The 16,096-nt window shown below is 41.7% G+C and overlaps 1 protein-coding gene across 25 annotated transcripts in view; it reads left to right on the top strand.

The window, feature by feature from the left end:
- Positions 1 to 83: 83 nt before the first annotated feature.
- Positions 84 to 16,096, top strand: part of LOC111255081 (uncharacterized) — a 32,786-nt gene continuing 16,773 nt past the window's right edge. The window contains exons 1-5 of one of the 25 annotated variants that reach the window (XR_015318132.1): positions 85 to 1,506; positions 1,654 to 1,834; positions 9,203 to 9,357; positions 12,080 to 12,186; positions 12,519 to 15,797. Coding sequence is in view for 8 of the 25 variants with exons in the window: in XM_086976359.1 (XP_086832485.1) it covers positions 1,464 to 1,506; positions 1,654 to 1,834; positions 9,203 to 9,338 (360 nt within the window). In the remaining 17 variants the exon portion in view is untranslated. Of the gene's footprint in view, positions 1,507 to 1,653; positions 4,032 to 4,140; positions 5,205 to 5,709; positions 7,773 to 9,202; positions 15,798 to 16,096 lie in introns of those variants that run through there. The other 24 variants (XR_015318129.1, XR_015318130.1, XR_015318136.1 and 21 more) reach the window with 24 other exon arrangements.

Genomic DNA, 16,096 nt, shown 5'->3' with positions numbered 1-16,096 from the left:
TAGAAACGCGATGTTCGTAAAAACGCGATGTTCGTAAAAACGCGATGTTCGTAAAAACGCGATGTTCGTAAAAACGCGATGTTCGTAAAAACGCGATGTTCGTAAAAACGCGATGTTCGTAAAAACGCGATGTTCGTAAAAACGCGATGTTCGTAAAAACGCGATGTTCGTAAAAACGCGATGTTCGTAAAAACGCGATGTTCGTAAAAACGCGATGTTCGTAAAAACGCGATGTTCGTAAAAACGCGATGTTCGTAAAAACGCGATGTTCGTAAAAACGCGATGTTCGTAAAAACGCGATGTTCGTAAAAACGCGATGTTCGTAAAAACGCGATGTTCGTAAAAACGCGATGTTCGTAAAAACGCGATGTTCGTAAAAACGCGATGTTCGTAAAAACGCGATGTTCGTAAAAACGCGATGTTCGTAAAAACGCGATGTTCGTAAAAACGCGATGTTCGTAAAGACGCGATGTTCGTAGGAACAAAATGTACGTAGGAACAAAATGTACGTAGGAACAAAATGTACGTAGGAACAAAATGTACGTAGGAACAAAATGTACGTAGGAACAAAATGTACGTAGGAACGAAATGTACATAGGAACGAAATGTACATAGGAACGAAATGTTCATGAACAGGTTTCTTATCATAGTTCAAACTACTCTGAAAATGTTCATATGCGCTGTAATAGCATTATAATGCTTATGACGCCCAGCATTCATTGTTGGTATCGATGGCTCACAACTGTACACGGTAACTGAAGTAAAGACTTTCTGCGCCGCCTGTTTTCATTTATAGTCGGGCCTCCGTGCCATAAGGTCTTGATGTAGCTTTGTCGGTACGTTTCTAGAATGAACCGAGGTTTTCACGGTACGCCTCTAGAATGAACTGAAATATGCTTTTCGGTCTAATAATAACATAGGTTAACGCGAAGCACCATAGACCATAGTATATAAAGCATTAGATGCAGTAGATTCAGTCCAAGTGCAACTTTCTCTGCTAGATTTTACCACGGGATAACATAGTGGGAAAAGGCGGTAGATAGAATTTGCCGGGATTGCTAATATACAGGACCTGGATGCTAAAGGATGATTCTATAGCACGGCGCACAAGGCACAACGGACGTACAGGGTACGACGTTCCGAAAGCCGTTACGGTTAAATCTTTCCGCATGTGTTGATAATTCACCCTTAACGTTTGGAACGCATTTAAAAAGACCCTTGCTGATGCAACTGGAAAAAACGTCAGAGTTGGAAACGCGTTACAATTCGTCCACTGATTCAACTGGAAACAATGTCAAAGTAAATTCGCTCATCCAACGGAAAAAGTGTGAGGACCCCTTCGAACTTTTTGTGTATTGTGACTACCAGCAGTGATCCGTGTGCAGTTCATCAAGTCTTTCAGCTCGTCTTTCTATGTTTGTGTAACTCCGACCAGTCAAGCAGAAGGCGATGCTGCGATTTTAATGATACTGTCACCAATTGCCACCACATCGACTGTTCTTTATGGTAAGTAAAAACGGTTATACCCAACGCGCTTGCTATGATTTACTCGTTGCTTATATAATTAATCAAGAATAAACAAATTCCTACAATGTTATTTCAGAACGTTATTTAGTGTTCCTTTATGCTGTGATGTGTGGTATCTTTTTTCAGTTACTATCCGACCCGCTCGATTGACAATCGTTCCTTCGTTCGTCATCCAGCTTTTCCGTATTAGTCTCAGCATAACAACCCTTGACTCTATTGAACGCGTCAATCAAGCTCCAACAGCACCAAGGTTAAATAGCGAGTTCCGTCGGCATCCTGTGTTAGTCAGTCTTTTGACTCTTCTCCGGTATGTCCACATACGTATCATGATAAATATCTCCTGTAGCTATCACGATACGAAGCGTATTTTGGCAAGTTGGCACTCGTCCGCCGTACAATCAGACACTCCAGTGATGGGAGTCACATGACCAACAGCATAAACTGTCGCTTCCCGTAACAGCGACTTCCTTTGTAATAGAGCCACGTTGCAAAGGCGATAGTAGTTATTAATGCTAGTGCCTAGTATCCTTATGGCTCACAACGTGATACGTCTCTTAACACGCTCCATGTTTCACCTAATGGTCACTCGTAGTGTCGATTGGTTGCTACGTCGGCAAGATGCAATGGTTGGCAGGTGCCAAGGGTCCTTCGACAGAGTGCGCATCATACTGCAGGCAGGGTTTGAGGATACGGGGAACATAAAAATCTACTGAGTTCTATCTAGGTCAGATGTCCTCGTTTTCTCCGGTGGGTGTCGCATATGTAAGTGTGCTGTGGCGCTTAACCGTGTGAACAAAGCAATACATGTACAGTTGTTTTTATCCTTAGCTACATGAAAGAATGGATATCGGGTGGCGCCGCTTTACAACACAACTTCACAAGTAATACATCACCCAGGCTACTATTTATAAATAGCAAAGAGAACAAAGAGAAGGCGGATTTTATGTGCATGGTTCATCTAATGGAAGCTGCTTTTACATTGAGACCGCTACAAATTATCGACTGAAACCATCGAAGAATCTTATCTTACGAGGCCTAGAGGAATTGCTCATAAATGTCAAACTTACCGCAGGCGAGTGTTCAAATTGAGTGACGTATATCTACTTCTTTAGGACCGTCGCTGCCGCATGAACTCCTCAGCGATTCATCCTTGTCTTGAGCTTTCATGGAGACCGGCTTTATAATTAACTGTCATTGAACGAGCCGAACCGGAAAGACCATACTTGCTAATATGCAATATTAATTTGCCTTTTCATCCATCCGTAAAACTAACTCAAAAGTTACGCAAGATCTTTGAGTTCAAAACCCGTTAAAATACCGGTATCAAAATATGAACAGGCAGGTGCAAAACTGATCGGCACTTAATTCATAATGCGTTTCGTGCCAGTTATAAGCGCTTGCCATTGACCTTCGTCCTATTGTCCGGCATCTTGCTCAATCCCTATACTTCGTACTTGGATACTCTAGCCACCGTTACCTGAACAGTTATTTGGCAAGTACAAAGCTTCGAGTCTGCAGAAATGACTCCTTCTCGTTAATCAGCAAAGATAATTACATCTCGGGATCTAGTTGTTCGATTAGTGCAAGTTTTAACCTCCGGCTTGGCGATTCGTGATCCCACCAAAGTGTACAGTACGCGTAGCTGTATCGATAGGCCAGTAGTCCAGGTCGAGTGTGATATCGGCGATTCTCAAGAGCAAATCCTCTATAGCTTATTCTGCCGTAACGTCCCCAGTGAATAGCGCGTTCATTTAAAGCTAAATACCAAATGTCATGTCGAATCGCCTCAAGTCGCATTGGAAAGCATTTATTGCACTATACCTCTACATCGTCATTGGCCATTCAATGAAAGCAAGCGACTACCTCACAACTAAATAGCAAAGTGCGTAATGATAACACGGCATGATAATCGGCAGAAGTATGAAAAATTCATCCATCGTTGAGCCTGTTCTCAGCTTAATCTAACCAACATTGCGTGTCCTACCTGGATTATGGTACCATGGCTAGCACAATTGCGGAAAACCATTTGGCTACCATTGATGAACTCCTTATGGTAATTGTCTCTTCGTACGAAATTTGCCTATCTGCACGCGACACATTAGTCGTTAATTTAGCATATTCAGAAGCTATGCGAAGCAGTTAGCCACCCTCATTTTGATTATGAGCACGTATAGACTAATCGTTACTAGATACTAAATCTAAGTATTTAGTGAGGGGGGAACGTAAATTTGATGCTGTTTAGCGGTTCAGGGGTCGTGGAATGTGCAACAGTGCAATCGGGGACTCTGCAAAACGCCGTTACAGCGAAATGGATTGGATTGTGACACCATCTTAGCGAAGCTGAACTTTTTCATTGCAGTTCAACAGATACGAGATGAGCTACCTTACAATTGAGTGAATAGTAGGCCATCACCATACCGGCTTTCGCTACTCGTGTGATGCGGTTAGTTGGATATCATATAACATATATATATATATTAAAAATTCTATGTTTATCTACTGAATTGTTATGATCTCTTTTGCCAAGCATCTGTCGAATGGTTTATTTAGTATCGTGATCATCTTAAGAAACTCTTACTTGAAATTCGGAAATTTCCGTCTGTACTCACGCAGGAAGCACGCATGCTAACGTCAGACGACGATTAGTCATATACCGTTTGTGCATTACTGGTTTGTTCGAGTCAAGTATCGAACGAATCAGGCATTGAGCAGTCTGAAGAGACAGCGAAAGGCAACTGCGTCGCTGACATACGGGATAGTATCGTTTGCAAAATAGTATTTTCCAAGCAGATCATATTCAAGCATATATATGTATGAGGGGAGAGGAAGTGTATATATATATATATATAAAGGGGTAAGATATATAAGTGTATATATATGTGGGGAGGGGGGGGGGTAAGGTAGCGAGTAGGTAGAATGGGTGTATTGTGCTTTGTGCGGAATCTACCGTTAGAATCCGTTTTTCATAGGTATGTTTTCATTGGACCGTCGGAGATTCAAGAGGAGAGACACCGCTGCGAATTTGAACCCAGCTACACGAGTGCTTGCTGAAGTAACAGCATAGGTACAATACCAGAAAAACAAACGCAAAATTAATGCGAAAAGCAGGTAATCCCTGTTCAAAAAAAAAATAGATACCAGCGCTGCATCTTGGAACGTTTCGCGATGTGGACGTATCAGTCAGTCCTCCCGAGTTAGAGAAACTGTTCGTTCCGTCGTAATTCGCTGTCATCCCTATGGATGAACTGTAGATGAATGAATCTCGATCTACGTGATCTTTCGACTTGCATGATCCGAGTGTCGAGGCTACGACGCGTAACCGCCGCGTAAGATTGTCTTTTGAAGCGTTACTGGCGAAACCAGTAATTTACTTAGTTAACTTGCCACATCTAATCAGACTGCCAACTGTGTAATGTACGTACCACTGCCGAGGTCTGGAGCTACAGTCTGGGGATGTCGCACTGGAGGTGCCAGTCGCCCGCGGAGGTATCTAAAGGTTTCGAAGACTGAAGCAAATGCCCGCTTGATAAACACAGCGTTTAAGTGAACGGTTACATAAGTGAAAATACGGTGGGTTGTAAGTACCGCGTGACTGTTCCGGGATCCGATTAGGAGCAATCGCAAATTTCTCACCCACAGGACGTTTGACGAGACGGAAGAGGCTCTTAACAAAACAAGTAGGTTTATTCTTTTGCAAAACAGCATAACCATTCTTTTTTTGCAGTTGTCTTTGAACAATTTATTTATGCTTGCTTTCTGTTGCGATTATATTTCACTTATTAGCGCATAGTACCAAGGAACGACCACGCCTCTTATCTACGTTAAGTGGACACGTGATCAGCACATTTGACGTTCGAGATAACTCCGCTTATCACTGCAGTATCTTAAGTTTTACTGTTGTAGTACGAGGTCTTAAATGGTTTCCCTTTGATCAATCCCGCTTGTTAGTGTCTAAGTTTTACTGTTGTAGTACGAGGTCTTAAATGGTTTTCCTTTGATCAGTCCTGTTTGTTAGTGTCTTATTATATTAATGTACGTTATTTTAACATTATTCCAGACAGACTTCAACTTTGTGTTGCTAGCCCTAACACCACTTTGGGTTTGCGTTGTTAGCCCTAACACCACTTTTTTGGGTTTGGGGCCAGCTGGTGCAGTAACGATATCTATTAATGATCGTTTCAGGCGTACACACGAATAACTCAGGGTTCCGAAGTAGTGTCGATGACGTTCTTCTGCCGACGTTTTTTATGGGCATCTCTTGGCGCTTTTGCCTCATAGTTCCACATCTACAACTACCCATCTACAAACAGAGTGATTGGTTACGTACTCAACGTATTCTTCTACGTACTTCTCCATTAGCCATCCGTGATCCGTCAACGTAATCAGCTCAGCTATATTTCTCAATAGAAGCAAGACGCTTCCATAAACCAGTGTTTCGTTCACTGTGTGATTCGGCTGTTTATCAAAAACTCGCTTATTACGGGGTAACATTGACGCTGCACGATAAGCGTAGAAAATCCTAAGTTAACTAGTAACGTTCTCAACCAAATCACAGCAAACCATTTCCAAGAAACTTTTTTGTACGTTTCAATCTTCTGTTGCTCTGCTTCCAACAAGGCAGTTTCCCGAAGCCAATCATCAAACATAAGACAACAGTAAACAGAGTGGTTGCTATTTACCAAACAGTTAGTCAGACCATGCTAGATGGCAGGCAGTGGAAGGGCTATATCGCAAAGGCATTGACAGCTGCCCTTGGAGCTGCTGTTATTTTGTTTAGTGTCCAGTTCCTTTCACAACAACCGAGCCGAGTGAGAAAGGTGCAGCCCCTCGAGCGTTGGCATTTAACGACTTTGTACAGAGGGAGGCAGCATCGTCTCAGCTCTTCTGTAGCCACGAGGGTCTATCACGAGACTGAGCGGAGAGGGACATAGTGGTCAGCTGTGCCTCATACCACGGGTAAGCCGAAGCGCTGGCTAACTGCCTAGTTGTCTTGGCTTACCATGCCACGTCATCGATAGGAATTATCGCTAAGCCACGAGAGACCATCGCGGCTGGCTGCGAGTCCGTTAGGGTTGCTGCTGCTCCTGCTTGCCATGCACTATGGCTTCGTTCGCAGCCATCAGTGGTGCTCGGTAGTAGCAGCTCCAGCACATTTCGGCTTTCGTCGTAATGCCAGCATGTATATCCCAAATGGCCCGAATCGGGCCGAGACAAACCTAGCTTGGCCCCTCTTAGCAAGCTCAAGCAGCTTCACCTCAATATATTATCTACGTATGTGGATCTATTGGAGGAGTTAGAGGACGAAGAGTGAGACGACGTTACATACCGAAACGCCATCGGTGGTCTTCCCGTCGTCTTCTGACGAACATGATCCTTCTAAACTCTAGGAGTGTCAGTATTATTGTACTGATATAAGTGCAATCACTATTATGCCATTAGGTTGACGACAGTGTACCAATGGGTTCACGATGTTGTTGCCATTGGGAACGAGAACGGGCCACAGCGAAACACTACGGACTGATGTTGAAACTGCCATTGTATGCATGCGAAGTATTTAGTCGTGTCATGAGAATACCGTAAATCAGTCAATTGATTGATATATAAAACAGATAATTGACGGTTCAAATTTATTAGCTGTGTGGCTTTTTCTTTGACTGAAGCCAATGGGAAAACGAATCAAATGAATACAATGTACTAACTATTGTATTTGCCTGTACAAAGAAACAACAGAACTAACGTCGATATTACGAGAGCTGTTATTTCGAGTCCGGCTTTCAGCTGACGGAACTGAAATTGAAGTCAAACCAAAGCCACTGTTTGATAAACGGGTACAAAGATTATACTGCCGAATGGTATACGACGTAGCTTATTTTCAAGGCTGTGATCATTACTTTCATGTTTCAGGGTTTTTGTTGTCATTGCATGAACAGATTTCAAAAACTACAAATGTGAATATATATAAATTTTAATTTAAACCTAAATCTCGCCCCTCAACGACTCAATGCCCTTAACTTTGGGACATTGTAATGTGAGGTGTAACTGTCGCGTACAGCGTAGCAACCTTACGATATATCACGGTATTCTGTTACAGTTCAAGGTACTACATTCACAATGTGACCCATCTATAAAACTACGTTTGCACATTAATCTAGTCATCTAACCTCACGAGAGGTGTTAGTTGCTTTCTGTACATTTATCTATCTATAAATAAAACCTGGAGTATAAGCCTCTTTTGTAAATTTAAATGGTAGTTCTATCGAAATAAATAGCCCGCTTTACCAAAGTGGTGCCAATCGCGTACGAAATCAACCACTTAATGGAGTTATGCCAGTCGGAGAATTTCTCTGAAATGGAACATGCTCCAAGCAAGTCAACGCCTCAATATTTCAAACAAGAAATAATAAATAAGGAAAATAAAACGGAGTAAATAGAAAAATAGCGTTTTTCATTTACAATTTTTTAATTGTTAAATTCTGGTTACCGACCGTGTGCTCGAAAAGCAAAAAATGCTTACACCTCTCATTTTAGACCCAAAATACGGAGTCTAGAAAAAAAAAAAACAAAGGCCAACAGTGGCCGACAAATTACGTGGTAGAAAATACCATACCAGAAATTCAAGAACACAATGTGAGGTAAAGCTTATGAGCATTACGCAGTGCGAATATAGCTGGAGTAAAGTTTGCTTGGTAGCGATTCGTTTTGGGATTAGGTAGAACTTGTTAAGCATAGATAAAGGGCGTTAGGTAGACGAGCGAAAGAAATTATGCAGAAACGAGTTACTACGAGGCGACGTCGACGCCATAGAAAACACAAAGGTGGGTGGGAAATTGCTGTTCGGGACTTCAGATCTGGTAGGTACGCTAAGGATTGCGAATGCGTAATCATACGTTGAACTATGGGGTGTGCGATACATGGCTTTTACAAGAGTCGACGTGGATGAGGGATTTGTCTGCTTACTTTTCACGGGTACGGTACGAAACAGCTGGAATGAGGCTGAAGTAGTGCTAGTGAAAAGGTCGAACTATTATCGTTGGGCCTTGAAATGCTTCCCTCCGATGTCTGATCCAGAACGTACCAATCAATCTTTCTGCTTTTCCAATAGCTACGTCTGATGCTGATGGTATTACTTGGTTGTCGCTTGTGCAGAGCTATTAGCGTATGAAAGGCGGCGCCCAGCAAAGGTGGCACTCCTAGGCACGCATCGCCCTCAGCTGTAGACAAAACCACGAAGGAAAAACTGGTTGATTTAGTAGGATAGTAGCTGTGAACATGACTGCAGCAGGGGGACGGCTTGCTTTACGGAAGAGGTGGCGACGCCGGCAGCTTTGTGCCAACTTCGTTGTGTAATGCGACGGAACGACCCGACCAGGTGCGAAGCATGGTATTGACGGTAAGGGTTAGAGAATCACAGGAAACAGAGGCCTGTGCACGTCGAGAAATGTGAAGCGATGAGGATTGGACGTAAAGGGAAGCAGAATGGGAGTGGTGATCGGGACCTATAGGTAAAGCTTCGCGCAGTTTCAGTCATAGATCTACGTCGAGTAAATTAGGTTTGTCCAGGAGCTCTTCAAGGCTGAGAAACAATGCATATGTCTGTTTGTTCGAATGAAACAGTAGTAGTTTGGTTTCAGTATCGGGGTTAGATAGGAGACTTGTAAGTTTGTTTTTCTTCCAGGGATTTTGTCGTCGTGCCATGTCTTCAAACGGTTTGCAGGAGATCACGCAATAACTGCGCAAGTGGCTTACCATTCCAGAAGAACGGTCAAAACGGCAGACGTCCACATGGTACTCTGTTATTTCGAGTGGCCTAAGCATCAGACACGGACAAAGGTAAAAAACAGTTTTTGACTCTCATAGATCTACATATGGTTTTCTTTACTAATGGGAGCGAAGCATAAAGCCTAAGAAGTTACGACAGTACAGCCAAAGTATGGACCGTGGACGTGTATCTGTATGTTTGTCTAAGTTACATAGTTGGAGCGTACGCGACCTCAACTACGTGCGCGAATTGATACCAGTTGCCTTTTTTGTCGCCATAGAGATGGTGACGAAAAAGACAAAGCGAGCCACGAAAGGCAGCTAGAAATCTTGCTTTGCTAGCGTTTGTCTAACATGTGGAAGGAAAGTGATGAGCTGTGAACATGAGTCTCAAGCCCCTGCTTGGCGCTTACTCGGTAGCTCACGCTGATTTCATTCGTTAACGCCAACCTAGCCTTTCACTACGGGATAACGGCTTGACCTGAATATGGTCCTGGCTCTTGCATAGCATTTGCACGATTTGTACTCCTTTTGGGAGATATCGAGGCACAGCCGGGAAGGTGAGAGGGGAACGTGTGTGTGGGCACCGTTGAGTTTACCCCTCTGGTGAGTAAAATAGGGTTGGACGTCGCTGCTTCTTGGGTCGTAATAAAAAGTTGAATGTGGAAGGTGTAACTGGCCGGTGAAGCTATGCGCTTGGGCTGTTCACGCTGCTCGTGGCTCAACTTCGCATTGACTTATCTGGTCCAGGCCCGAATTCGTACCAAGTCTGCTTGCTGCTCTGCTAGCTTGGTAGAATGTAAGCGGTAGTAGTGGCTTGGAGCCAATGGCGGAAACTGGTACAGTAGCAGCGCTCCATGAATATAGAATATATGATCTTTGCCGACGTTGGTTCGTTCATTCACCCGTCGACTTTTCGACTCTTTACGAATTCTTTTGCCTAGAAAAGCCCCACTGCCCCCGTTACCCTTGGCAGTGCGGTTGCGGCAGCAGATGACAGACCGATTTGCTTGCTTCGATTTGCCCCCTCCTCTTTTCAATGTAAATGTCAATAGCTTGAATTGCTCAATGGAAGTTGGAGAGAGGGCATACATAGGAACGGCATGGGGTTCGCCCAAAGGGTTATCTCCATCACTCCAATCGGTCACTCGCTTTTTTCTTTTGCTCTTCGTCCTTTTCGTTGTCGTTCTGCTTGTACTGGCATCCGAGAGTTTTTTCGGCTGATCTAGTTCAAGCAGAGAAGAACAGAGAGAAGTATGGGTAAGTGTGGCAAGTTTGTGCGCGAAGTCAGCATGTCTGCTACGGCGAATATGATTCGGGGAATAAAGCCAAAAAAGCAGTGAAGAGAGAAACGATCGCTTAATGAGTTGGAACAACTCTGGCTCTTCTTGCTTGTTGAGGTGCGTTATTGCAGTAGTTCCGAACAGATCTTGTCGTTTTTTCCATGCTAACGAATAGTAGAGTGACACCCGCCTACTAGTAGTGCTCTTAGTCATTGAATAATATATAACGTCATGATTATACACGTTGCGTTCACAGTCGAGCCATGCCTGATGCGTATAGTAATATAGAAGTTGAGGTATCATAAAAAATCATAGCGGAAAAAAAACTGTATATTCAAGTGTGATAAATGTTTATTGAGCTGTTAGCATGTTATGTTATATCCGAAAGCTAACCAGAAAAAGATTTTGCTATCAATTACAAAGCATTGTCTGCAGTTGTTTTTCAGTTTCTAAAACAAGAGTAACTACAGTGGTGAATAAAGTGACAGCAAAAGTGATACATCATAAGCCATCAGATGTCACTGTTCGTTACAAAGATGGTGGTGGACTCAGGCGTTTATCTGGCAACTTATTGGATTTGTACTAGACTAATGTATCTATTGTAATTCCCTAGGGTTCTGATGTACTGCTTGAGCTAATGGACTCATGAATAACCCAATTTCATCTCACGTGTCCAGTAATAAGATTGTAATATTCCACATACGGACTGACGACATGCGTCGTGAGATATTCGGTTTTCCAAAAAGTTTCTGTTGTCTGTCTGTCTGTAACATTTTTCTACTTTATTATAGGCTATTTATTGAATCAAGTCGATCTTTGTTTCCATTTCAGACAATTCACAGAAAATCTACTCTGCCGTGTTTATTTCGTTAAAAACAAGTAATGCAAGTAGCGATAAGCAGCGGTTGACACAACAACCTTTAAGGGAGTTAATAGGTGCTCAAAAGTCACGCTCTGCTTAAGTTAATTTAAAATTTGTTCATCATATATGTTATTATGCGGTTTCCACAATCCATAGACACAATGGGATCATAACTATGATTGTGGCAAAGTTGAGAAAACGTTCTTCTAATCACTGCTTATATAATGCGTACATATGTATATCATAGCGGTTATTATTAGAATACGTTGGTTAGATATAAGAACGTAGTTTAGATAATTTTGCACGAACGTTGGAAGGTGCCATATCTGATTAGTGCTTGTGTCCGCATGTGTTTATGACCTATTTATTAAGTAAGCATTTTTTTTTTTAATATTATTCTGATTCTTTTGTTGTCTATTTTTGTAAATAACACTTCAAAAGTGCTATTCAGTTGCCACACTAATATTCGGGGTCACGTTTGGGCACAAATACAAGCAATTCTATATTTTGTTCATATCTGCTACCTACGAACCTATCAAAAATGCCGAAATAGTTTCATTTTGTTGAACTGTTACCAAAACGTGCACGGGCACTGTGCGGAAATATTGAACATTGTGTACTTTGTCTAATTCTTTTTTTTTGTTTTTAGTGGCAGTGCTTTACATGGCTACGATGTGTATCGTGCGATTATTCGTGAAGTAAAAGCGTGAAAATATGATGCTCGTTCTTATAAAAAATGTCGTTCGTACCGTATATGTGAGTTCTGGGTGGCGTCTGATATGGATCCAACAATCTTGATTAAGGTCACATAAATTTGTAATCTTTGATATCCTTATGCAATTAATACTATTCATATCAGTTATGCCTTTAGTTTTTGATGCAATTAATATTTTCCTTTGTTAAGTTAGCGTGGTTCTGCCTAAATAATCAGGAAGCACTTTTCAATCCTTCATTATGCAAATTGTTCCCATTAGACGTAAAAAGTTCAAGTTAATTTTTGTCAATTCAACTTATATTGGATTGGGTATGCATTTTATTTACAGCCCTTTTTTACCATATTATAATCCGGCCTTTTTTTTATGTTTAAGGTGGATGCACAACTGAACATTCAACAAATGATACGGAAAATTTTCTTTGTAGAAGAACTTTACGTATCCAGCGTCGTGCACCTCATCCGTAGATGCATACAATCATATTTTTTATGTTCATGGGTGTCTCCAGATGTTTGCATTTTACGTGCTTGATTAAAGCCTACTATGGCGTAGATTGAGGTCGACTGCTTAACATCCTCTAATTACTCCAGAAAATCTTAACGACATGGGTGCTTTTTAATCCCTAAAATACGTCGTTAATGCGTTACAGAAATTTAATGGTCATTGGATAATGCAGATATGCAGTTTGATCTTGCAGCAGGTGCATGCGTACCCGCGATGACTGCGTCGCTGACATTGTTCTGCTGGTGCATTCGCTACACCTAATTACTGACTGTGGTTTGGAACTTATGCATTGTTGTCAGACAATAGGATCTGAGCGCGTCAAACCCTTGTTGCAACAAAATAATTGAAAATGCCAATCGGGTCTCAGAAATTTTAGTTAACTTCACGGGTACTGATCCAATCCAAGAGCAATACGCAGCTGGCCACATCGGAACGAAAGTAAGAGCTTGGAATGAGGTGGTCTAAAAACGTCGAATATAATGTTTTCATATTCATATTGTAAAAATAGGGCTGAACGGTTTTACGATACATATCTCCAAATACTACCATGGTTGTGGCATTATTCACACCGGGCGGGCCTACGTCTCGGAGCAATAGACGGCTTTCATTTAGAGAGGCTACCTCTCGTAGGGCAAGCTAAGAATTACTTTAGCTTCAATAATATAAGACTACGTTAATTTATAATAATTTAACGCTAGCTAATATCGACTATGATATAACGATTAACGTAATAATAATAGCAATACTAATTATACGCCTTCAGTTGGAAACTTGTCTTTCACCGATTGATGCTTCGACTTTCGATGTTTTTAATGTGCTGGAGTTCCATGTAAACTTTTTTCAATGAACTCGATACGCTTAACAGAAAGCGTTCCTGTGCTGAATATGGAATAAGCGACCTTCTTTTGAATATATTAGACTGAATATGTTGTGGAAGATTTTGTCAACACACCGTACCCATTTGAGATTTCTATATTCTCACATTTCAGATACTGTGTGGCCGTTCTGGAAATTGGCCGATATGTGTGCGACGATCTCCCAATCGAGCACATTATAATAAAACATATTTAGTCTCTCTGATGTTGCACCATGCACTCACACTTCCAACACTCTGTTACAGTTTGCCGCGTCCGTTGCGTCGATGTGATTATGTGGATTTTCAGATCGCCGACTCATTTTTCATAAAACTCGAAGGCGTTACGCTGACGTCTAGAATAATAACGAAACTTACACCACACGTTTTTAACTACAGCCTTTTGGTTAGCCGATCAAAATATTTGGGCTTATAGAGATCGATGTGATCGCTACCTAACGAACGATGATTGACCTCAAGTAAGAAAGGTATTTCATTACGTTACCTATTTGCTATTTGTGCTATGTGAGCTTAATAAAATCGAGGTGATCGGCGCAAGCATGGTCCGTTGCACGTGCTAGCGTGTCATTAGAAGAATACAATACTCGATCTACGTAAAACATTACGCGCTGACCTCGTACTGATGAATCAGGCCTTCAGCAAGCCTTTCACAGAATAGAGAAATAGAAAAAAAAACAAATTTCAGGTTCTATTTTCGTAACGGAATTCCCTTGTAGTCTTCCCAAATACCACACGTTCCTATACACGCTTCTTATACTAGAAACTGATTAGCTTCTGTCGGTGAGCGTGTTTTAAAAAATTTGAGCTCATCTTCGGATTGAAAAGATCCGGCACGTTTCTTAAGAAATTTTATCGTTAGCACTTCGACGCCATTTAACGCCCAAAGTAGAGTCATAGACGGGCAACCGAACTAACGCGCGCTGGCATATAACCTTGCAGAGAGGGCGAGGTCTTCCCAAAATAGGCGGTTTTCTGTGACCTGTCGTGGTCAATATTCCTTAATGCCAAGAGTGAATATTTAATGATGAAAATGCACGCTCTTGCCGCGCCAAATGACATGCACACGCCAGCTGTTTCAGTCTGCCAAGACTCTTACCTCGTTGCTCATCTGTATTGTGAGCGACCACTGATGAATCATAAGCTTCAATTACGCTTATAGTAGAAGACTATTTATCGCGACTTCCTTTAGATTGCGGTAGCCAAGTACATAATACGTTCGTCTGCGTATTCGGGCAAAATGCTAGCGACTCCGACGCAAGCGTAGATCGACGAAGGCTTACATCAGTGCGGTGCAGAGAGAATTCTATTCAGATATATTTGTTGCTACTGGCTCGTACCCACTAACGTTGACGTCTTTGGCACACACATCGGATGGGCGCTGTTTCTAGCGGGCAGATACGCGGTGCTCGAATAACCTATTTCTTCATGCTACGTAATAGGAAGCTACCGAATGTCGTATATACCGGATCATCAACGTAGTATATACGATTAAAGCATAAGTGAGCCCTCAATTGTACTTACTAAATGAGTATCGACTTCCAAACGCACTTTTCCAAGTTAAATTTTTGATGGCCACATAAAATTGTGTGACGCGGTCAATTTTGCAATACTGGAAGTACCGTTATGATTTTGCCCTAAGCTCGTAGTAAACAATACCGGCACGTATCAGGAATTAGGTACCGGTATTCTACCTTTAAATGACCTACAATTTTTTTTTTTACTATACATAGGGGACATTTGCTTTAATTCAGATACCAGCAAGTTGTACACAACACAGAATAAGATTGGACATGACAGCAGCCTAAGTATAGTTGCAGGAGCAGAACGCCTGTAACATATACCTTTCATAAGTATTTATAATAAATGTAACGCATTTGTAAAAGTACGGTACTCTCGGTACTGTCGAGAGAAGCTGCTAATATTGTATCGTATTATACTTTACTTATCTACACGCTGCCTACGACATTGGTATACCGTCAATTTAGGCCATCATTGCGCGAGTCCGTATTGTAATCGTCGTAATGGTTCTCGCCAATGCGCATGCGCGTACTTGTATGAGTTACAATGGTAGCAATTAAGAGGTCAACCGCGAAGTGCATCACGTATGAGACTATCACAGACTTCGTTTCACGGTAAACGTTCATTTATTTATTACTAATATTATTCACATACATATTTATTTATTTACTAAATTAACTTGCAGTGTTACTTATATGTCGAAGCGTTCATATTACGTGATATTCTAGAATAAATATACTATATATATACAATGCTTACGATTGCAGTATTTTTTTAGTTCATATACGGGCGTCTCCTGTGGCCAGGTTCGATACGTAGTTAATGATAAAGCTGTGCGAGCCCCTTAGTGGTTTCCGCGTCGTGTTTGCGTTTCTGAAGAGGATACCGAATCCGTATTTATATTTTTGGTTCTACAGTGAGCGCTGGAAATGCTTTCGTACATTACTATTAGATATTATGGACAAATGATGATAAATACGGAGTACATAATAGTTAGCAGGGAGTATTGAGTTGCACAGATGAACGTTAATTGTAGTTCTTCATGGGATAAGCGGCC

Source organism: Varroa destructor, unplaced genomic scaffold, assembly GCF_002443255.2.
Source record: "Varroa destructor unplaced genomic scaffold, Vdes_3.0 BEIS01000420.1, whole genome shotgun sequence".
Taxonomy (NCBI): domain Eukaryota; kingdom Metazoa; phylum Arthropoda; class Arachnida; order Mesostigmata; family Varroidae; genus Varroa; species Varroa destructor.
This window is presented reverse-complemented; position numbering and strand designations above follow the sequence as displayed.